The sequence below is a fragment of the Aspergillus piperis genome (assembly GCF_003184755.1).
Source record: "Aspergillus piperis CBS 112811 unplaced genomic scaffold BO85scaffold_5, whole genome shotgun sequence".
In the NCBI taxonomy this organism is placed as follows: Eukaryota; Fungi; Ascomycota; class Eurotiomycetes; order Eurotiales; family Aspergillaceae; genus Aspergillus; species Aspergillus piperis.
The window spans coordinates 845523-867824 of record NW_020291595.1 but is presented as its reverse complement, the minus strand read 5'-3'; the positions used below and the strand labels follow the sequence as shown (position 1 = coordinate 867824).

The 22302-nt window shown below is 49.7% G+C and overlaps 9 protein-coding genes and 1 non-coding gene across 10 annotated transcripts; 6 read left to right on the top strand and 4 right to left on the bottom strand.

The window, feature by feature from the left end:
• Positions 1–786: 786 nt before the first annotated feature.
• Positions 787–2710, top strand: BO85DRAFT_417107 (sugar porter family MFS transporter). The gene is made up of 4 exons (XM_025657761.1): positions 787–1005; positions 1070–1457; positions 1522–2303; positions 2367–2710. Exons 1-4 carry the CDS (start codon positions 909–911, stop codon positions 2618–2620), a joined length of 1521 nt encoding a protein of 506 aa, XP_025517642.1. The 5' UTR covers positions 787–908; the 3' UTR covers positions 2621–2710.
• Positions 2711–3031: 321 nt separating this feature from the next.
• Positions 3032–3755, bottom strand: BO85DRAFT_518495 (uncharacterized protein; the record flags this gene model as incomplete). Its single annotated transcript, XM_025664977.1, has 3 exons — positions 3437–3755; positions 3248–3363; positions 3032–3151 (listed from the first exon to the last, which is right to left on the bottom strand). The coding sequence occupies exons 1-3, from the start codon at positions 3549–3551 to the stop codon at positions 3032–3034; spliced, it is 351 nt and encodes a 116-aa protein (XP_025517641.1). The 5' UTR covers positions 3552–3755.
• Positions 3756–5224: 1469 nt separating this feature from the next.
• Positions 5225–6727, top strand: BO85DRAFT_248586 (protoglobin family protein). The gene is made up of 3 exons (XM_025654914.1): positions 5225–5665; positions 5787–6057; positions 6110–6727. Exons 1-3 carry the CDS (start codon positions 5548–5550, stop codon positions 6660–6662), a joined length of 942 nt encoding a protein of 313 aa, XP_025517640.1. The 5' UTR covers positions 5225–5547; the 3' UTR covers positions 6663–6727.
• Positions 6728–8217: 1490 nt separating this feature from the next.
• Positions 8218–9868, top strand: BO85DRAFT_417101 (exopolygalacturonase A; the record flags this gene model as incomplete). The annotated part of the gene is made up of 4 exons (XM_025657760.1): positions 8218–9075; positions 9124–9176; positions 9221–9343; positions 9391–9868. 4 exons carry the CDS (start codon positions 8218–8220, stop codon positions 9671–9673), a joined length of 1317 nt encoding a protein of 438 aa, XP_025517639.1. The 3' UTR covers positions 9674–9868.
• A 694-nt stretch (positions 9869–10562) lies between these two features.
• On the top strand, positions 10563–11507 carry BO85DRAFT_367381 (uncharacterized protein; the record flags this gene model as incomplete). The annotated part of the gene is made up of 1 exon (XM_025655815.1): positions 10563–11507. The coding sequence occupies one exon, from the start codon at positions 10563–10565 to the stop codon at positions 11505–11507; it is 945 nt and encodes a 314-aa protein (XP_025517638.1).
• A 2358-nt stretch (positions 11508–13865) lies between these two features.
• On the top strand, positions 13866–14354 carry BO85DRAFT_486177 (uncharacterized protein; the record flags this gene model as incomplete). The annotated part of the gene is made up of 1 exon (XM_025663372.1): positions 13866–14354. One exon carries the CDS (start codon positions 13866–13868, stop codon positions 14352–14354), a length of 489 nt encoding a protein of 162 aa, XP_025517637.1.
• A 501-nt stretch (positions 14355–14855) lies between these two features.
• Positions 14856–14968, bottom strand: BO85DRAFT_t94. Its single transcript has one exon. It is a non-coding gene; the product is annotated as a tRNA-Leu (tRNA).
• A 298-nt stretch (positions 14969–15266) lies between these two features.
• BO85DRAFT_510684 (phosphoketolase family protein) lies at positions 15267–17984 on the bottom strand. The gene has a single exon (XM_025664561.1). It carries the CDS (start codon positions 17883–17885, stop codon positions 15438–15440), a length of 2448 nt encoding a protein of 815 aa, XP_025517636.1. The 5' UTR covers positions 17886–17984; the 3' UTR covers positions 15267–15437.
• A 626-nt stretch (positions 17985–18610) lies between these two features.
• BO85DRAFT_486175 (short-chain dehydrogenase) lies at positions 18611–19754 on the bottom strand (the record flags this gene model as incomplete). Its single annotated transcript, XM_025663371.1, has 4 exons — positions 18611–18747; positions 18800–18922; positions 18975–19155; positions 19221–19754. The coding sequence occupies 4 exons, from the start codon at positions 19752–19754 to the stop codon at positions 18611–18613; spliced, it is 975 nt and encodes a 324-aa protein (XP_025517635.1).
• A 509-nt stretch (positions 19755–20263) lies between these two features.
• On the top strand, positions 20264–22030 carry BO85DRAFT_510680 (uncharacterized protein; the record flags this gene model as incomplete). Its single annotated transcript, XM_025664560.1, has 5 exons — positions 20264–20390; positions 20447–20764; positions 20891–21114; positions 21167–21288; positions 21340–22030. The coding sequence occupies 5 exons, from the start codon at positions 20264–20266 to the stop codon at positions 22028–22030; spliced, it is 1482 nt and encodes a 493-aa protein (XP_025517634.1).
• Between the last annotated feature and the right edge of the window lie 272 nt (positions 22031–22302).

Sequence of the window (22302 nt, the reverse complement as noted above, 5' to 3'; positions counted from 1 at the left end):
GCTCTCTTGGCTTTTCGGCAACACTGCTACTGTCATGGACGACCAGCAAGTGTTAAGCCGGACCGTAAAACGAGAGTGGAGCGTCGTTGTAAGTGCTTGAAGTCACGGAGCAGGTCCGAGAGCTATACCATTATTATCCTGTTATTTAGAGCTCAAGACCCCCAGGCTCCTTCTACTGGCGATTCTGAACCCTGAGAGCCGAAAGACTGACAGGCGCCATTGTTGACGGCCATCTTAAACAGGTAAACCAAATCATATCGTTTGAGGACAACACAACACCACCGTAGCCAGCACAACTACCATTACGGTCTTTTACTATATCTTTGCATGGCTTTATTGTAGCGACTCTACCCCTAAAAAGCCACTGCCATATTGAACAAAGCTACTACGAGGCCCCTGAATCCTGGTCCCTGCTGCTTCACTGATATGCAATTACGTCCCACATACTCCTCGACCCATCCCTATTTTGCATATGTCACAACCATGGTTGATAGCTCTACCTTGAACTACCGGTACCCTCCTCCGGTGGAGAGTCATGAACATCCAGCGGTGAAGGCCATTCAAGCATCTCCGATTAGTCAGGGAACCCTTTTCCCACGGGGTACCCCGCAATTCGGCACGATGATCCCCCGACCACGCCTATCCATCAGGGCCAATCAAGACCCGGCCAGCCATCGGTAATGTCTGGCCAGCCGGACTAGACGTGCCCTGCTCGGGATAATCCACGGCGAGTTGCTGGCAGCTGGACTGCAGGAGCTTCCCGTCCTGGCTTCGGGTGTATTAGACCGACTGTTGTCCAGCGAGGTCCAAATGCTTAATTGAGCTTGTCCTGTCCTTTCTCTCATTTTCTTTCTGTCCAGTTCTATCCATCCGGGTATGTACTAGAGTCATTCTCGACGACGGTCAAGATGCGTCTTTGGAAACATGACTTTCGGGGCAGGGCCCTGATCATCGCTATCACTATGGCCTCTTGCCAGGCCTTTCTTTTGCTGGGGTTTGACCAAGGTTGGTTGTTAAGTTACAGTTCCTGGATAAGGGTGTATCGAGGCTAACATTTTGGGGTTCATAGGTGTCATGTCCGGCATTGTGGGCGCGGATAATCGCTTCGCCCGCGACTTCAACAACCCTGACGCAGCGATGCAGGGTAATATCACCGGTCTGTACGATATCGGCTGCGTGGTCGGGTCCATCATCTGCTACTTCATCGGTGAGAGAATGGGTCGACGAACCATGCTGATGATGGGCGGGTTCATCATGATCATCGGGACCGTCATCCTCGCTTCCTCCTACACAATAGCACAGCTGCTGGTCGGCCGAATCGTTACCGGGCTGGGCAACGGAATGAACTCTTCCACCGCCCCAGTCTACCAGAGTGAATGTTCTCCAGCAGAATACCGTGGTGCCCTGCTCACCTTGCAGGGAACTGTCACTATCCTGGGCGTGGTGATCGCCTACTGGTGAGACTGTCCTATGCCCCCCCTCCCTATTAAACCCACAATCTAACTGAGTGAACTTGAATAGGATGGACTACGGCACCAGCTTTACTGATTCCTCCTATGAATGGCGCCTCCCCCTCGCATTCCAGGCTGTCTTCGCTATATGCCTCATCTTGCAGGTGGTCGGCCTCCCCGAAAGTCCTCGTTGGCTGGTCCAACACGACCGACACGATGAAGCCCGCGCTGTGGTAGCTGCCATCGAAGATACCACCATCGATGATGCAAACGTCACTAAGACCATCATGGACATCCAGTTCGTGCTGGAGGAGGAACAGAAGGACGGTCCGTTCCGGGTCAAGGAGCTATTCACCTGGGGCGAAGTACAGAACCTCCGACGTCTATTCATCACCATCACCATTGAATTAGGGCAACAATTCACTGGCTCCAACATGATTAATTATTATGGTCCTGTGATGTTCCAAGAAACCATGAATATGAGTCGGAATTTGTCGCTTATCCTCGGCGGCGCTATGCAATGCACCTACCTGGTCGGCTCGGCAATCCCGGTGTTTCTGATGGACCGATACGGCCGACGGACCCTGCTAATGGTATGCTCAGCGGGCTTGTGTCTGTGCTTCGTTATGGTATCGATTCTGCTCTCACTGGACCGCGAGGACTGTGCCTACGGAGCCACCGTCTTCATCTTCATCTTCCAGATCTTCTACGGCGTCGGCTGGCTACCCGTCCCGTGGTTCTACCCGGCCGAGCTGAACACAACGCGGGTACGGACGCGAATGCAGGCCATCGCGTCCGGATGGAACTGGATGGCCGTGTTTGCCGTGGTGAAGATCACCCCGATTGCATTTGGTAGGTTTTGCGGCCCTTGACGAACCGGGAATATCAGATATAACTGACATATGATATGTGTAGACAACATCGGCTGGCGCACCTTTGTCATCTTTGCGGTATTGAACGCCGTCTTCATCCCCATGGTGTACTTCTTCTATCCGGAGACCAAGGGTCTTGAGCTCGAGGATATCCCCTTGCTCTTCCACAAGGGTGGAATCACCGGGGGTGTGTTTACCTCGAAGGGTGGACGCACTGTCACCCCGGGACAGCATGCGCTGGAAGCCCGCGTCGACCAGAAGGTCGAGGGCACAGTGCAGCAAGTAGAGCATGCATAGAAGTATTATCTGTTTTTATCTGGTTTCTAGATCTCGGTATTATAATGTCGGACAACTTGTCTACAATGAACGAATGAATCATGTCATGTCATTATTTCTCGATAGAGTAGTCAAGTCATACAATCGGCTAACTATCGCCGGATAGATAGATAGATAGATAGAAATAGAAAACGAACGAAGGACATAAGATCGGCACGAACGATCGACACAAGTAATACACCCATAAATAGAAAAAGACAGTAAGAAATAACCCACTCACCAATTTTAAATAACAGACAGTCTGTTTCACCTTACCGAAATGAAGAACGAACGGAACAGCTCAAACACAACATTCTCGGTCATAAATCATATACCCATACCAATACCCATCCATAACCCTAATCAGACATTATAATCAAACTCCCTGATATTTCACATCTCATCCAGCTTCGGCGGTTCTTCCTCCCCTAGATCCTTATCCAGATCCCGAGTAGTCGTCCGCTGCTGCTGCTTCTGCTGCTGGATATTGATATCGCCACGGTCGGCTTTCACCTGTGGAGCCGCGCGGGGTGCCTTAGCCGATTCTCATAACATTTTTTTACCTTACCTTAACGGACGAAGGAGTAGGGGGAGGGAGATGGAACGCACCGAGGCCTCACTAGAAGTAGCATGGATCTCTTCCCAGTGGCCCATGTCCTTTTCTGGCTTTTTGACGAGACTGGGAGTATCTTCTAAGTTGTCTGGGTAGGAGGGGGGGATGAAGACTGAAAATAATTAGTTTCTTCCCTTTCTTTGATGGTGGAAAGGATAGAGGGTGGATGGAGGTGGCAAACGTACACTCCTCTCCCTTGGTGCTATGTACGTCGGGCGGATGGTAGTAGCACACGCAGGCGGAATAGGCCGGACGAAGGACGAGAGGACGACTGAGAGTGGAAGCTCGTCTGAGGATCATTGTTGGTAGATTTAATTTAATTGATTGTCGATCAGTTAAGTGAGGTGGTGAGTTGGAGTAGATGGATTCGTGATAGATGCGTAGGATGGCGTCTAGACTTGAGTAGTAGTAGATTGATGGATGGAAAGGACGGGAAGAAATAGCGTGAGGATGGGATGGCAGGTGGGATTAATTGTGACAGACAGCAAGAGAGTTTGGGTCGTGATGTCAGAGCCACTTTTGACACTTGCTGGTTTGAGTTTCAGGCGTGTGACAGGTCACGTTTCAGTCCCGTGCCTATCCTTTGGACGTGAGACTGACATCTCGCTTCGGCCGAATTATGTGTCGATCGTTTTGTTTGTTGAGCTTTCGCTATCTATTCGATCCAGTATATACATAACCTCTCCCTTCCCTTCTGGTACCTTCTAATGGCAAGATATTGAGTCAGGCTTGATTAATTAGATTAAGATTCATCTATCAACTGATTAAAGCTTATTAACCAAAAACCCTGGTCAATCTAATCAGGTCCGCTCCCCATCGTTCCCCCTTTTGAGGTTCGTGATGAGTCTCATTGGCGTTGATGGCGGAAGAATAAGGTGGCGGAGACAACAAATAAAAGGGAGGCGACTCCACTATCGTTGAGTCGTATCGGACTGCGGGCCTGTCTTAAAAACTAGTGAAGACCTTAAAAAGGGGTTCACGGGCTTTGCTCGAATCCAAACTTGTCATTATTAGTAGTTCCTTCGGAGCTCAAGGCCATTTAGAGATAATCCCCTGTCTGGGATAAATGAAGGATGAGGATGCAGGTGACTGATCGGAGACCTTGATATGCTTTCTGCAATCCGGTGGGGTAGAGTTTGGGGTACTACATGCCTGCTTGGGCAATGCCCGATAACAGATGACGATGGCATAATTCAACAAATCGATCTGGTTGCTGGGGATTACCTAGCATGGTCTAGATAGATGAGGCTGTTAGTGGTCCCTCTATCTTTTTTTTTTCTTCTGGAAAGGACCACCTACCACCAACCACCATCAACGGGCACCATCCGCACAGAAAGTCGGTGTGTCGACCGGAAAAGACCAAGCACGCTTCTTCGTTATTCCGCTAGTTGATGTCTTTCCGTGGTTCCCAGCCTCCCCAATGAAATTACAGACCGAAAATGATGAGTGTCTTTCTGTCCTGCAGAAAAATGCGCAGTCCGGTGTTCCAGGTCGTCTGAGGATCATGCAACCATCGCTTAAGGCTCGCCTCGACGACTTGTCATTGGAATCTGCAAGGCCCTGCCCGTCCATTTTTTTGGTTGACGGCAAACTGGCGGGACGGCGCTCCACAATTCTCCATCGTGGACGGGCGAAGCGTAATCTCCCCATCAATTGCCGACCACGCACCAATCGAATACCGGTCCGGAAAATTTTTGACACACTAGGGCCATTTTAGGCATCAGCTGCGGGAATGCATCGAGCTTGAGCATTGTGACGTGAGATGAGATTCGGCGGCCATCGTTGAGGGCTGATCAGCACAATTACAAGCATCGGCTAGAAGGTAGCTAGCTAAACCTTCATTGTGTTGATCGGCCGCCGGCAAGTCACTCATAGGTCTGACAGCTGCTATGGATGGAGACCAAGCAGGTCTCAGGTTGATGTCGACCCCCCAAGTTTCGGCTCGTGGGGATAGCAAGGACCGGGGTGGAGTGGTCGATCAGTATTAAGGAGACCGCAGGGAGAAGGGGCGATTACTATTGAGCAATCGATGACAGACGAAGCGGAGCCGAAAATTCCTACTGATCACTTCAGCCGCCCCACTGATTCGCTGTCGTTATTTCCCAATTCATGGCCTGAGGGGGTCGCAATCTGCAACATGTCAGGTTTTTTTTAATCTGGCATGGCAGGGTATATACCTGTTCGACCGTGTGTCGGGGGCCATTTTCTTGGAAGAACATTTCAATGACTCCCCTGCCCACCTCCGCCGGTTTTCTTCTCTTCCTTCAGCTCCAGTGTCTTCACCCCAGCTTGCACCATGTCTGAACCCGGCTACCATGCAGAAAACCACCCAAGGCACGTCGATCGCAAAGCCCTGTACACCGATCTAGAGGCACGGATCGATTATTTGCAGAAATTCCTTGACTTTAATGCCGGTTGGTGCCCCCCAGCGTCCCCGGTCTTCCCCACAAGGCTGTTTATGTTCATTCAATACTTTTCCGCGGAAGTTGATTCTCCGCGGCAACGACGCACCTAACTAACTCGGGGTGAATGCAGACGATGTCGCAACTCTCGTCCGGGGCGCCAAATATGTCAAGGCCCTGGCTCCTACTGTGGTGGACAAGGTGTATGTGAAACTTCTAGAGTTTGATATCACGGCGCGTGTCTTCCGCACTCGGAACACTGCGATAGAAGAAGAACCAGACGACTATCCTACCCTCAATAGCCCGGCAGTTCAGCGTCGCCGTCAATTTCTTCGCTGGTATATGACGAAGTTATGTTCCGATCCAACCAAGCCTGAATTCTGGAGATACTTGAACCAAGTCGGGTATGCAAACCTCCTCCTTGTATGGGCTCACGAGACTAACCGGCTATGTCAGACGCATGCACTATGGGAAGGAACGGCTGCACTCGTTGAATGTCGAATACATCCATATCGGGGCCTGCCTTGGCTTCATCCAAGACATCATCATGGAGGCAGTTTTGACATACGAAAAGCTTACGCTGCCGTTCCGGATAGCGCTAGTCCGAGCTCTGGGCAAGGTGTTATGGATTCAGAACGATCTTTTTGCGCGGTGGCGTCTTCATGACGGGGAAGAGTTCGAAGCAGAGATTGAGTCTTCGCACAAGCAACAAGAAGCCGCATCCCAAGTCACACCTAAGCCCAGCTCGACATATCTGCGGGCCGATGGATCGTCTTGCGTGAAGACTTCGACAGCCAGCTCGACATCTTCTTCCGAATTTGCCAGCATCTTTTCGGAGACGTCATCGCTCGAGACCACTCCGTCTCCACCCACCATTTCAGCCCCCACGCAATATGCGCAACGGTCGGCGTGTCCGTTCTCTAACGGCCCCAAGCAAGGCGTCGAGACCAAGGTCTGGTCTAGCGCGTTGAATTCCGCATCCGTTGGATCTGGAGGCACTCGACGCTAGCCCAAGGGCGCCCCTTCTTTTGCTAATATGATACGTGTAATGATAATATCTGTTGATCGGACGAGATAGATTGGGCGTGTGTTTCATTCTGTTTGTTATACCCACAAGGATCTGGCTTGCGGACAGTTAATCAATAGCGGAATAAGTGATTTTCAATGCATGCAATTGTGCAGTTTCTCGCATGAGACTTTTCGAATGCCGTGCCTCCTAGACTGGATAGGGATGACGTGAGCATCAGAGCGTTGAGACGAGGATTGGGGGCGGGGTCCGGTGAATGATGATGGCAGCAGGTATGAATAAACACTAATTGCTGACTCGACCCATTAGAAGTGGACCCTGTCTGTGCCATTGTCGATGCAGCTGCGAGAAGCAATCCGATGTTGTGGCTTCGCACCGGATCGAAGCCGAAGGAATCGATAGTGTCTGCAAGTACGGTAGCCACAAGCCTACAGCTATCCCGGCCGCGGCCGCCGAAACTGATTTAGATACACTGAGACCCGGACAATCTGCTCAAGGTACTTGACGCCGAGGCGACCGCGCTAGATTTGAGAACACTGTTTTCTCGTCGCAGGAATAGATTGCCAGTCCGGTTTGGGAAGCACTCTTGGGCGATTCCCCAATGAACCTCGGGTCGCTGTTGTAGCTGGAGAGCCATCATCTGCTCAGCCAAACGTTCGAGGTCAGGCCTGACATGCTGTCTGGCAACATGCTGGGCTGTGTACCGCCGAATGAACGCGACTGGCTGACAATAGCCAATTTCTCGCAGCACTTCATTCGAGGATGTTTAATGAGAGTATTTAGTGAGATGGCCGACCGTACTGAGTGTCTATTGCTTACCGTGGGCGTGGGAGCTCTGAATATGTGAATCGATGCCTGTTTGATGTAAGTGCTGGGGAATCATGACTGACTATAAATCGACCGGAGTACCTGTTCTAATGGATGTGCTCGAGACGAGAAGGTGTCAAAACTCATCCTCGGTAAGAATTACACCGTACAAGGTTCTCAAATTGTAAATGATCGGCATTCCTGCATGTCATCCAACCTGTAAGAACCTAGTCAAGGAAGTTCTGCACTTTCCATCCCTTGGCATACATCTGCCGGAGTGCCTCCTCTTTACCTGCCTGATGCTTGAACGAGGAAGGTCGACAGATGAATCGCCCCGAGAACCTCAAAGCCATCTGTCCAAAGAATGTATCGCTGATGAAACAGCTCAGGTCTGTAGATGAGCAGCCTGACAATTGGTGATACACTCGATACGAAGCCTGCGACTTTCGTCTGTGTGGCTGCTCGATCGCTGTCACTAATTGCCGGAGCAAATCCGATGTTATAGCCTGCTTGCTGTCTTCGTGCGTTGCTTGACTCTTCAGTCTGGACAAATCATGTCCTACTCTGCCTCCGCATGGGCGCCGATCCTCCTTGCATCCCCTCCCAACAACCACGGCATTTAGGCTCAATCCGCAAACGGCGCGGAAATAAAAACCCGTCATTGGGACTGCCAGCAAAATCTGTGATAGACCCCTGATGGATATCAAGACAAGCCAGGTAAAGGATCAAGATGGTGATTTTGTCGGCTAGTGGTCTTGCCATTTTCGCAGGCTTGAGTCTTGCTACTTCAGCAGCACCTTCTCTCCAGAAGAATGGCACCACCTGCACCGTTATCCCTTTAGGAAACGGGCAGGATGACGTCCCCAACATCCTTTCGGCAGTCGACCAATGTGGTCAGACCTCTGGAGGAAGAATTGTCCTCCCCGCGCCGTATACCTACCGAATTAACCAGCGGATGACGACTCACCTGACTGATTCTCGACTTGAGATCGGTGGCACTCTTCTCTTCAGCGACAACATCGATTACTGGGTGAACAACTCCTATCGGGTGGACTTTCAGAACCAGTCAAGTGCCTGGCGTATCACAGGCCATGACTATGTTGTGGATGGAGGTCCTCATCAAGGCGGAGTTGATGGGAATGGGCAGCTGTGGTACACTTGGGCCAAGGGAGGTAGCAATGTCTTTGGACGACCGATGCCAGTGCATGTGTTCCAGTCGACGCGAGCAACCCTTCGTAACCTGGCGATCCGACAGCCCCAGTTCTGGGCCGTTCTTGTCGATTCCTCTTCCCATATCAACCTTGATAATTTTTACGTTAATGCCACAAACCATGACTTCTCGGTGAGCCCAGAGGGCGAATGGGTGCAGAATACGGACGGGATCGATACGTACCGGTCCGACCATATCACCATCACCAACTGGATATACCAAGGCGGAGATGATGCAGTGGCTTTTAAGGGAAATTCTACGAACATCCATGTGGAGAATGTCACGGTTTACGGCGGGCCGGGTATTGCTTTTGGTTCGCTGGGACAATACCCCGACCGGACGGATATTGTGGAGAATGTGACGGTTCGGAATGTCCAAGTAAGCGAAACCTAGCTATGATGGTGAGATTCGCATTGACAAGGATAGGTACAACCGTCCTTTCAACGGGCGATGAATTCCGGGGTCTACTTCAAAAGCTGGTAGGTGCCACGTCCCCCAATGCGATAGGTAACTGACCAGTCAGGATTGGGGTCAACTATGGCAATCCTCCAAATGGTGGTGGAGGCGGCCATGGATACGTGCGCAACGTGACAGTCGAGAACCTTCGACTCAAGGATGTCCAATTACCTGTGTATATTGACACCTGGTAAGAGCAATGCCACTGTGTTTAGAATACTCGGCTAACCCAGGCAGTCTGAGCTACCTCTTCAGCGAAAACATCACGCAGTACTGTGACACGTCGACGTATGAATTCAATGATCTACATTTCAAGAACATTAGCGGAAATGGACTTGCAACGGTGACGGATTATCCTGGGAAGAACATCAGCTTCGCCGTGTCTTTGCTTTGTTCCGAAAAGGCACCGTGTACGGACCTCACCTTCCGGGACATCAACATCAAGCTTCCCGCGAACTATACTGGCAAAGATATACTGTGCGAGAATGCAGAGGTGCAGGGCCTCCGATGCAATACATAATTGGAAGAATGGAGACACATCGTGTGTGATAATTGAAGTCAGATGCATGTCTCAAGGTTGTTCGCTTGCTGTTGATAAGGATGTGTATGGGGGCAATTCTCCACTTGTCGACATCAAACCAGCAAGCTACAGATGTTTCCCTGTCATCCTTTTGGGGATGGAACTTCATTCGCATCGAGTTCCATTAGATAATCGTGGCGCAGGGGTTGGTCCGGGGGGGGGGGGGTTAGGTATAGTGGTAGTATTCTTCCTTTGATCCGATAAGGTTGAATTCTAATTGTCGGATGTTCTTGTACCCAATAAGAGCTTTTAAAATCCAATCTAGGTTTATATTATTAAGAGTTCCATCTGCCGAGTTGTCTAACCTGGTCGACGGTTCCATGAGCACCATGGGATAATGGGCCAAGACTGGATTGTAGGACGATCGGAGCGTCCAGACTGCTGCTATTGGATCCACGCCATCGTAGAGGCGCGGGCATGCCCTTAAATTGACTTCGTAGTCGTTTCCGATGAGGAAATTGTGCGAGACTGACTGGCAAGCCTAGAAGGGTCGTGCACGTCAGAGGCAGGCATTAAGGTTTCCGCAACCCGCATGAACCAAGCTTCCACTCGCAGCCCTCGGAGGCACCTCTCTCAGGATAAACCCTTCACGCCTGTCCAACTCTTCTCTCCTGTCTTCTCTGAATGACGCTTTGGCCTCGGTACTGCGCAGGAAAGTCTGGCAGGAATGGAGGTCTCGGCACAGTTGCAGCCACTCGGCCAGTTTTAGAACCTCCGTCGGCACCTCTTCTCCTTTCATTCCTCTGAAGGCCTTATATGGTCGCTTTTGACACCAGCACCGCGTTCGGTATGAGATTCTTTGGCCGATGCGACCGACATCGGGACTAGAATGTCGCAGGACGTCGGTATCGACGCACATGGCGGCGATTTCTCATCGCTCACCTCAAAAGACCCGATCCAGAAATATGTCATCTCCGCCTTTGCGGCCATTACCTTCTACAATTCGATAGAGCTCGTGGTGCTTTGTTTCACGACTTTCAACAGATATCATGGGTGTTATTTCTGGAGTTTACTCGTCACCTCGGCGAGCCTCATCCCCCACTGCGTGGGATACTTGCTCTTTATCTTCTCGTCCATTTCTCCTTATGTGCCTGTGTCCTTGATTATCCCTACCTGGATTACCATAGTTACTGGTCATTCCCTCGTCCTTTGGTCGCGATTGCACCTCCTTGTACAATCGCAGAAGTTGCTTCAGGGCCTCCTGTACATGATTATCATCGACTGCATCGTCTTCCAAATCCCAACAACAGTCCTGCTGTATGGGTCACTATCAGATACACCCCACTTCGCCAGGGGTTACGACATTATGGAGCGGATCCAGCTCGTCGCCTTTTGCGTCCAAGAGTTCATCCTTTCCGGTATTTATGTGTGGGAAACCATCAAGATGCTGCGCCTTCGTCCCGAGAGGCCACGGTTCATTATCCTCACTCAATTGCTTGTGATCAATGTACTCATCCTCATTCTGGACGTGGCAGTCGTCGCCATTGAGTACGCCGGGTATTATGCGCTGCAGGTTATGTTTAAACCTGTCGCGTATAGCGTCAAGCTCAAGTTGGAATATGCTATCCTGGGCCGGCTGGTTCAGATTGCTCAAGGAGCCAGTTCCGATCCGGATCCATTATCACCAGGCTCTCGCGGATTCAATATCACGGCATCTGGGTTTGACGATTCGGGTAGTAATAATGGAGGTGTCACAGTCGTCCGACAGGTAAATTCGGGACCGTTGGTCAGGCGATGGTCTGGACAGACTCATGAGAGCGTCGGTTATTGTTAGGAAGGTCCCAGCTCGATGTGTTGATCAAGTCGCTGACTCGCTGGGACCAGTTCGAAAACACCCCTCGGAAGTCCACAAGCCGATTTGTTGATTGGAACTAGTCACATGAGATGGCTTATGATGGATGGACTCACGGCATCAACCATCGCAGCACTGATAATGCCCGAGAATTGCTTCAATTTATACACAGCCGCTTGACGCGACGGTCCAATCCCGACTCCGGTGTTATACGCTCCCCAACTTCTCATAAAGTTCAAGTGGATGGTTCCCCACAATAATACTCGAGATATCTCGCTTCTGAGGTTGTGAAGGGTCAGCGGGGTGCTAGAACGCATATACGGCATAAACATGTTGGGACGAAAACAGGCCATACTTTCAACTAGAAACTCATCATAGAACATAATAGAATAAAAAGGAAGAAACTCTATCTCTGGGATGTCTTTGAATGATGGTCCCTTTTGAACACTTTGGTGTAGTAGTCATACGAAAGCTTCAAGCATTCGCACCTTTGTCTATCTGGATAGCAGGGGTGGGTGTCTCAGCTATTCCCAAACACGGCACTAACCAATTTCCCCAAGCCATTAGTCATGAATGCAGCCTTCGTGCCTGGCAAGGTTTAGGAGTAAACGTTGCAGCATTCCAGGGCTTTCGAGAAGGACATTACCACGCTACATGGCTGTCCACTCCTGCTTTACGTCTTCCACCAATGCAACGTTGTTCTGTTCTCGCGGTCGTGATCAAGGTATGGCGTTCAGTCAAGGTTCCAAAACTATCACTCTAACTTCCAATCATAGTTGACAACATGCCTTCCCACCTCGCACCTTGTTTCTTACCATTTACTCGAGAATCTCTAATCGCGCCTCTAAAGCCATGTGTAGCCAGCTCCAATTTCAAGCGTTACGGTGAAGCACCACGGCCTGCTGTCGAGGTATGTCCGGACTGGGATTATTGGGGTAGGTGGAATAAGTATTGGAGGTCATTGTTAGACTTAATCTAAGTTTTGCAGATGCCCCGCAATTACGATCGGTGGGTCCATTGTCTCTCGAGCCCATTTATTGCTTTAACAGACAAGTGCCTAATATGCCGCCTACTATATACTAGCAGACTTATGCCATGTCGATCTACCGCATGATAGTTTCAATAGGTTTGGTGCTATGACTTTCCCAAAGTATCAGCTCCCGCTCTGCCCTTACAACGCCCTCACAAAGTACGCCATTTGCAGGATAGTGCATATGGAACTAAATGGCAGGTTTTTAAGTCTCACAACTCCTGGTAGCTGGCACGTTAGCCGGATGCGGCCCGTGGGGCAAAATCATGAATGGCCCAATAACAAGCCTCACAACCATCTTTTGCTCTGTCAACTGAAGTATGACGGCCTACGTTGGGTTTCACTACAGGCAACATTCCTTTGTCTCCGAGTCTCCAATGCCTCCAGACAAATAGCTATGGAATGGAACACAAATGCATGATCCAAGGCCTCTGCGAATCAAAACGAAGACCCAGAGCCTGATGCATGGCCTAAGCACTATAGGAGATGATGTCTTACTAACATCTGAATAATTGATATTTCATCTCCAACTCGTGTCGTCTGTCCAGTCTAGGATGGCTCATGGCGCAAACTGTTCCCAAGTTTCTGACGCATCTGGAATTGAACGATTGCGGAAGTGCTTCCGCAAGCATGCTATATCTTCAACATTATACCCTGCGGACAAGTCCGACATCCAACGAATCACCCAAGTATTGCTGAATGACATCTTTGCGTAACTCCCTCATAAGGAAATCATGGCTCTAATGGCTCTGCATAGACGTGGTTTGACTTCCTATCCCGGGTGCTCGGAGAGAAAGAGCTATGTCTGTGTATAACCACAAGGTCATTGACAGCCTAATGCAGGCTTTCGCTTCATTATCTGGCTCATGTCTAGACAATGAAGGACGTCACCTGAGGAGTGATGATGCTTTGACATCTTCCCTTTCCTGTGGTCTATAGGTGTATTCGGAGGTCTAGACGTATCTTCAACTCGTACCAATACGCATCGAGCTTCATCTGAGTTTGGCTGGAGATGTTTTAATGCAGTTTGGCATTAGGCCTACCACATCACAGAGTGTTTGTTGGAGAGTCTTGACGCAAGATGATATCTATGCTTCTTACTCTCAGTCTTCGCATTGCCACCAAGTACTAAACTAGAGTCTGTTCAATATCAAACCCCACCGAAGCCTATATAAGGGTGTAAGATCTCCTTTGGACTACCCTTGTTCGTCTTTCCAACTCTCATACTTCCAATTATCTATGTGATTACCTCTTATTACAATCCAACCAGCTCCTAAGCCTTTGTGCTCAACATCCACATCTCAATCACCATGAATACCTTCGGCTTACATGCAGACGGACCCTTTGGTGGGATGGGCGGCAGTTCCTACGATGCCAGAGATCGTGAAGAGAAAGTCAAGCATGTTGATTTATGGACCGCAAATTACGGGGACCGCAACTACGAAGTTATTGGAGCGTTCAATCTAGGATTCCAAGACGGTTATTCGACCGGTAGAATCGGCGGAAGAAATAACGCCGTCCCACTTAACGGACCATATTCATATACTTTTGCGGATGATGAGACAATAAATCATATGTGGGTCAATGCTGGAGACGGAGAAGGCTTCGTCAACGGACTCGGATTCAAAACCAATAAAAATTCCGAAGGTTTCAATGTTGGTGGACATGAGGGTCACGAAACTGAACTGACAGGTTCTGATCTTGGTGCGAATGGCGAATGGGCCGGAGCTACAGGCAGAGACAACATACACGGTGCTGATGCCGTTGTGGACAACATGATTCTTTATTTCAAGGAGTGATGATGGGACTTGATTACTGTTACTTGGTTCGCGTCGTTTCGGTTTCAAATTGGGACTGTGCAGTGTGCACTACCTATCTAATTATTCCTCTTGGGACATTGCAGGTATTGTCTCATGCGCCAGCAACAAACATGGTGGAACTCGTGTCTGTGCCATCTTTAAATAATCATTGATGTAAAGGAAAGTGTTGGTTAGTTGACTTCATCGCACAAGATGCCTTGGTATGGGTTTTTGCCGGAGTCATCCGTTTTCCCCATACTGTCGTGCGAATGCAGAGGCAACTGAGATAGTATAATAATGTAATATTCGTTGCTCTGATACAATGGATCTTATACTTCACATAGTAGCCTTATATTTATCTTCGACATGTTTTATTCACAATAAACTGTAGAAAATGAAATTCTAAGGCTCTTCAATAATTGTCGCGAGCTTCAAAACATCTCTGAATGGATACAATATGCGCCCTACACAGAGGCGAATATTGAAAAAAGCAAAAAGATATGACAAGAGTGGGATTCGAACCCACGCCCCTTTCGAGACTAGGAATGCTCCGAAGAACATGGAAGATCAGATACACCTGACCCTAGCGCCTTAGACCGCTCGGCCATCTTGCCCGTTTTGTTATAGGTTGCTCAGCATTTTAGCATCATCACTGGCTTAAGCCAGCTTTGCGAACGGGGGTCGGTTTCCATTTTCCGCGTAGGTAAAAGTGCACGGATATTTTGCTTTGCACTGAGCTTGCAACATATTGAAGGAGCTAGGGAGGTAACATAACTATGGAACTTCGTTTGAGCTAGGGAACATTACAATTTCGATGGCTGCGGAAGATGGTTCTGGGGGTTTGGCTGATACCAACTACCGTTGCCAACTACATATATTTCCCGCTACTGCAGGTTTCTCAATATCATCCGTCATAAATACTCAATTATTAACACTAAAAGGGGCAGCTTTCCTACCCGTGAACTTAACCAAGCACTACTTGTTCAAATTTACAGTCCATCATAACTTACGACGAACCTATTAATACTTGGTTATGATTATTGACAGCTGCTCATTCTCCCTCCAATCTTCCACACGAACAGTTCAGACGCCTTCGCCCTTCTTCCGCGGATACTGCCAGGTCCAATTCCGAATATAATCCGGATCAATGCCATCATCGTATGCTTTCTGCTTCGCCAGCAACTGCATGTTCAGGAATCTCTCCCTCACACCGGATGCCGTATTGCCCAGTCCGCGGGCATGATCGATCGCATCGACAGCCAAACTATACCGATCCGTCTGGTTCCTCACCGCCAGCTCAAATGGCGTATCGATGTTCCCCTTCTCCTTGTAACCTCTGACATGGATGTTCTCCTGTCCGGGTCTCTTATACGTCAACCGATGGATAAGCCACGGGTACGAATGGAAGTTAAACACGATCGGCCTATCGGCTGTGAAAATAGCCTTCCATTCCCGATCGGACATTCCGTGCGGGTGATGTATCTTGGACATGAGTTTGAACAGATCGACCACGTTGACGAAGCGCACTTTCAGCTGGGGGAGGTGCTCGCGCAGCAGCGCTGTGGCGGCTAGTGCCTCGTGGGTGGGAACGTCGCCGCATGCGGCCATCACGACGTCTGGTTCCGCACCTTGGTCGTTACTGGCCCAGTCCCAGATCCCGACGCCCTTGGAGCAGTGGGCGATTGCGGCGTCCATGTCCATGAATTGAATGTGGTCTTGTTTGTCGGCGACAATGACGTTGACGTAGTTGGCGCTGCGGAAGCAGTGGTCCATTACGGAGAGGAGGGAGTTCCCGTCCGGCGGCAGATAGATGCGTACGACTTCGGGAGACTTGTTGGCCACGACGTCGAGGAAGCCTGGGTCTTGGTGCGTGAAGCCGTTATGGTCTTGGCGCCAGACGGTCGCGGTGAGGAGGATGTTCAGCGAGGCGACTTTGGCGCGCCATTCAACTTCCAGACATTTTTCGATCCATTTGCAGTGTTGGTTCACCATTGAATCGATGATGTGGATGAAGGGCTCGTAGCTGTTAAGGAGCCCATGACGGCCCGAGAGGACGTATCCTTCTAGCCAACCTTCACAGGTGTGTTCACTGAGCATTTCCATTACTCGACCGGCCATAGAGAGGTTTCCGCCGTTGGAATCTTCGGGAAAGTATTCGGCCAGCCAGACCTTTTTTCCGGCTTTGTATATTTCGGACAGTTTGTTTGATTCGGTTTCGTCCGGCCCGAAGACACGAAAGTTGGTCTGATTGAAGGCGACCACATCACGGAGGTAATGTGACATGTTGACCATGCTGCCGCGGATGGTGGCTCCGGGATCAATGGACGTGAGTGCGTACTTGCGAAAGTCGGGTAGGTCCAACGGTCGCCGTAGGAGACCACCGTTGCCCACCGGGTTGGCACTCATACGGTAATTACCAGTTGGAGCGAGGGCCTTGAGTTCAGAGATCAGGCGGCCTTCTCGAGTGAAGAGCTCTTCGGGTCTGTAGCTCTTCATCCACGATTCGAGAAGTTGGAGATGTGAAGGATTGGTGAGGACGTCGGTAATAGGGATTTGGTGGGCACGCCAGAAGCCCTCGAGAAGTTTGCCATCAACTTCGCGCGGGGCGGACCAACCCTTTGGGCTGCGCAGAATGATCATGGGCCAGTGTGGGCGGAAAGGTTCCTTGGACTCGCGGGCTTTCTTCTGGAATTTTCTGATTTCAAGAACACAGTGCTCGAGTGTGGCTGCCATAGCTTGATGCATGGTTTCGCGATCGCTGCCTTCCACAAAGTAGGGGGTCCAGCCGTAACCCTTCATGAGAGCAGAGAGCTCATCATGGGAGATACGTGCGAGGAGTGTCGGATTGTTAATCTTGTACCCGTTGAGATGGAGCACGGGTAAAACGGCTCCGTCGGTGCAAGGGTTGAGGTACTTGGTACTGTGCCAGCTTGTAGCGAGTGGGCCAGTCTCAGCTTCACCATCGCCCACCATGGTCAAGGTGATCAAATTCGGATGATCGAACACGGTGCCAAAGGCATGCGAAATGGAATAACCCAGCTCGCCACCTTCGTGAAGACTACCGGGGGTTTCTGGGGTAGCGTGACTGCCGATACCGCCGGGGAAAGAGAATTGCTTGAAGAACCTTTGCATTCCTCGCTCGTCTTCCGACTTGTCGGGATAGACTTCAGAGTAGACCCCCTCCAGGTATGACTGAGAGAGAATACCAGGGGCACCATGGCCCGGACCTGAGATGAAGAGAACGTCCAGATCATACTTCTTGATCAGCCGGTTCATGTGAATCCAGGTGAATGATTGTCCTGCATCTGAGCCCCAGTGACCGAGTAGGCGTGCCTTGAGATGCTCCACCTTCAATGGCTGTTTGAGGAGCACATTGTCGCGCAGGTAGAGCATGCCTAGGCATAGGTACATGCTGGCACGAAAGTAGGCGTCCATCTTCCGGACTTCCTCAGGGTCAAGGTTCTGGCCCTTGACCGTGGAGCGAGCAGCTCCATAAGCGGAGATGCTCTGATCGTTCGAATCTGATGGCATGTTGTATAAGTGTTACGCTTGGTAAAAGTACCCTTTAGTTGAGAAGAGATCTGTGATGCCGGTCAGCTCCTATTTAAGACGGATATCTGGATGGCTGGAACTGGCCATTGTTGATGTGGGCTGACATGCCAATGGGCTCTATGCTCGTAATTCCCGGATGGCAACCTGGCAAAGGCCATGTAGTAACCAGTCCATGACGCTGGCTTCCGTCACCCTCCGCGCCTGCTGCGTCACTGGATGAGATGATGTATGTTAATTGGTTCGGATGGTCTCTACCGGAGTTGTGGAACGCTAGTCCTGTTCCGGGGCTGACATCTCTCCCCGGGCCGTTTGTGTGGGCCGACACCTTATCTTATGGGCTGATGTTCACCTTTTATCCCGGGGTTTGGCGGTAGGTGCTGAAGTATAGGTTGGAAGAACTTTGGATGTGAAACGCCAGCCCTGATTTCACCTGTGTTATTTGGCACCAAGCTCACCAAGCTCTCTTACATTGTTACTTGGGCAGGCCAAATCGGACGTCAGCTGACGGTGAATGTTATGCTAGCAACATGGATCACACATTACTAAGTATCTACAAGCCAGGGTTTTTCAAAGCAATGATCACAAGTTGATGCTATCAAGGAAAGGTACAGCAAAGTACCGAAGGCATATCAGCACCAGAGAAAGTGCATGTTCAACCCAATACATCATCTCTGCTACCTTATCATGTACCACATCTATCAATCTCAATACTCAAAAGTTTCACCAACGATATCTTCAGTCAACTTCCACAGTCGTTCTGCCTCGATCTGATCCCGGGCCCAGCTGCGCACCTCCTCTGGCTTAACCACTGCACAGTCCTGAACAAAGCTTCCATTATTCTCTGCCAGACTTGATTAGCTTAAAAGAATGACCGGCACATAGGGAATACTTACCGTTGGCGGAGATAGATGAATGAAATGCGGCAAATACATGCGTCGCCACACCTTGCGACATAGACTTCCAGGTTATCTCTCTTTGCCCACTCCGGAAGTACCCGAGCACTGTGAACCATTTCGCTGGAGTAATGTGAGCAAGCACTCGCACAGAAGAATACTCAAGTGACCTTACCGAGTGATTCATACATCTCATTCCAGTCTCCTCTCATCAGATTCGTGTTAATAGTACCAGGATGTAGGCTGACTGAGGTTAGGCCTTTGCTCCCCAGCTTTTGTGCTAGAGACACAGAGAAGAGCATGTTGGCCGACTTGCTTTGGCCGTAGGCTAGCCAGGGGTCATAGTTTTTGCCTTCCTGATATAGCCATCAGCTCATTATCTCGACATTTGGAGAAGGAGGGGCATGGCATGATAACTTACGTCAAAGTTCCAGTCATGGAACCTGACTGAACTCAGCAGGTGGCCGTTGCTAGACACATTCACAACTCGGCAAGACTTTCCAGGAACCACTAGCTTTTTCATGATCAAATTGGTGAACAGAAAATGCCCGACGTGATTGGTGGCAAATTGACTCTCGATCCCATCATCCGTTAGCGACAACGGTGATGCCATGACACCAGCGTTGTTGACCAAGACATCTATATCCTCCTTGTATGTCAGAACTTCCTTAGCGGCGATTCGGACTTGGGCCTGAGAGCGCAGATCTAGTTCAAGTAGACGGGTGGGTACTCCTGGCGCAATGACTGCGATCTCCTGGGCTGTCTGCTGAGCTTTGACGATATCGCGGCTAGCAAGAATAAGGAGGGAAGGGCCGTGAATGGCAATAACCTTTGCAAACTCGGCACCAAGTCCACCTGGGCTAACGCCAGTCACGAGCACAGTCTTGTTGGCAATGGCATTCTGGCAATCCTGTGCTACCTGTTCTGCTGAAGTTTGAGAGGAATATGAAGACATGATGATGAGAAGCGGTCTGCGAGGCTTGATACTCAAGTAATTTTAACACTTTCGAAGGATATTTGCAGATTGGTGAAGTTGAGATGAAGGTGAGATGAAGATGAAGATGAGGAAGATAGAACAGAAGTGCTGTATGTGGGAAACGATCATAGTATATATAGGGCCCTGATTGAAAGATGCGTGCAGCCTCCTTAAACTTATTTCCGAGATAGTCAAGGACTTCAAGTATATTTGAGCCCAATTCGTATACATTCTGGTCATCAATTCGACCCATTTTGCTCGTTATGTTGGCTCAATTAGTAGATTTCCTATTTGGGCCGAATTAATCTAAGACTGGTAACCCGATTGGGTTAGTGTCTGAGGCTGGCGATGACGGAGATAACGGAGCAACGCTAAGCCCGGCCGCTTTCAACAGGATTACTATCCCATATGACCCTTGACTTCACTTCATCGCATTTCCTTCGTGTATACCGCATCCAGGTCCATCTAGTACCTTACTTCTATTCTCGATGGATAATATTCCGAGTGAGGTGGTATTCTCAACGGGGCCATTGCCATCCGAATCGGTGGTGTTTGAGTATACCAATGGTCCCCTCAAGATATCTCCACCAAAGAGGAGAGGGCGTCCCGCAGGATGTTAGTACACAAACCCATCTAGAAATAGAATATCAGCATGGGCTGACCAAAGTTAGCGAGAAAGAAGAAGCAACACCTTGAGGGGTCCCGGCGTCGCCCCGCCGCCGCTTCCAACTTTAAGTTCATCAACCTCGGGCCCACGTTGGCCCCAATTGATGAAGAAGAGCGCACCACCATCAGAAGCCACACAATGATTAACCGTAGTCGTCAGGATCAGAGGAAAGCCGAGATTACTCCTGGCGTTACTAGCCTCGAGCTGTCTCGCCTGACCCACATCCACATTCCACATGCATATCCGCAGAAGAACCAGACTGATCCTTTCGACACGCTGCCTATTACCATGGAGCCATACATGCTCGATCTCTTTGCGTTTTGTGAGTGAGAAAGATGATATTCCATTTTCCTGTGCACGCTTAGCTAATTAAGTACTCTCTAAGACAAAAATCGTGCATCGGAGACACTCTACTCAATCGAAAAGAGAGCTGGCTGCAATCCAATAGACGAATATTGGGTTCCAATGCTGTTTCAAGATTCAGCAATGCTCCATGTCGTACTGGCGTGTGGATCATTGTTTACAATGGACTTGCAACGCTTTCGAGCAAGCCCGGCTTTTATATGGCATATCAGTCGAGCTATGAGCATTGTTCGAAAGAGACTCGTAAATTCGGTGGATCCGCCTTCGGATGAAACAATTGTTGCTGTTGCCAGCATTGCTATTGCAAAAGTTGGTAGATGCCGTACGAACTGGGCGGATATGCAGGCTAACCTTTTCACAGAAAGCAGCGGGCCAGCATGATCAATGGGAAGTTGACATGAGGATCCTGAAAGCGTTAATTGACATGCGAGGAGGTTTAGACGCACTGAACGACAAGCCCATGGTACAAGGAAAAATATACAGGTAACTCGATTCCATTCTCATGGTTATGATATTTTCTTACCTGACTTTTAGGGCCGATATCAGTGGATCCTTAGATGGTGGACGAAAGCCCATTTTTAGTGATCGGTTCCAACAATCCCCAATCCCGAATCCTCACGACTACCATTTAGCACAAGGTTTCCAAGAGCTGGATCGCCTGCTGCACATAGATAGTGCACTGAAAGCAGTGATCCATGATATGGAATCCTTAGTCGAGGAGTTCTCCAGTATTACAAAGAGTAGCGGCCAAACCGTCGTTGCGAGGATCCGGTTCTGGCTGACGTCAATCCAGTATGCACTTCTTTCAATGCAATATGGAGACGATTGTCCCAGAACGCAAGCCCAGGAGGTCTGTCGACTGAGCCTCTTATTACTGATGAACGCGGTGTTTCATGAGTCTCCTCCTGGTGCATCGACTAGCGATGTGCTTATCTCACAGCTGCGGCAGTTCCTGGAGAATGCTGAAGTATTATACTGGCTTCCGCCCACCTTTCATCTTTGGACCCTGTACCTTGCTGCTTGCAATGTTGCATCTCCCACAATAAGAGCTTGGTCGATTGAAGCTATCGCAGAACTGGTGCTGCAAATAGGCATATCAGATGAAGAAGAGTTTAGTCAGCAACTCACGTTGTTCCCATTTGACCCGCTTACACTTCATGTTACCTGTCCAACCATATGGGATGATGTACAATATTTCGTTCAGACTCAGACAGCGCGTCCATAACCCCCTTAAAAAACAAAGCCATAGTGGAACGGAAGGCAAGATTTTTCAAAATCCTCCCTGCGGACCCATAAGGAAGGCATGAACTTTTCCGAAAACTTACCTCGTTTGTTGATATCTCTAGTACGACTATGTCTGAGCTCGAGCAAGCGTAATCCAGTGAATTGGATCGCTATGGGCTTCCGCACCTACCTAAGCTGTTGTCGTAAATGACTCTGTGAAGTATGGTCAATCAGACGAACAGAGGTCTTCCATGCCATAGGCCAGTAACATGG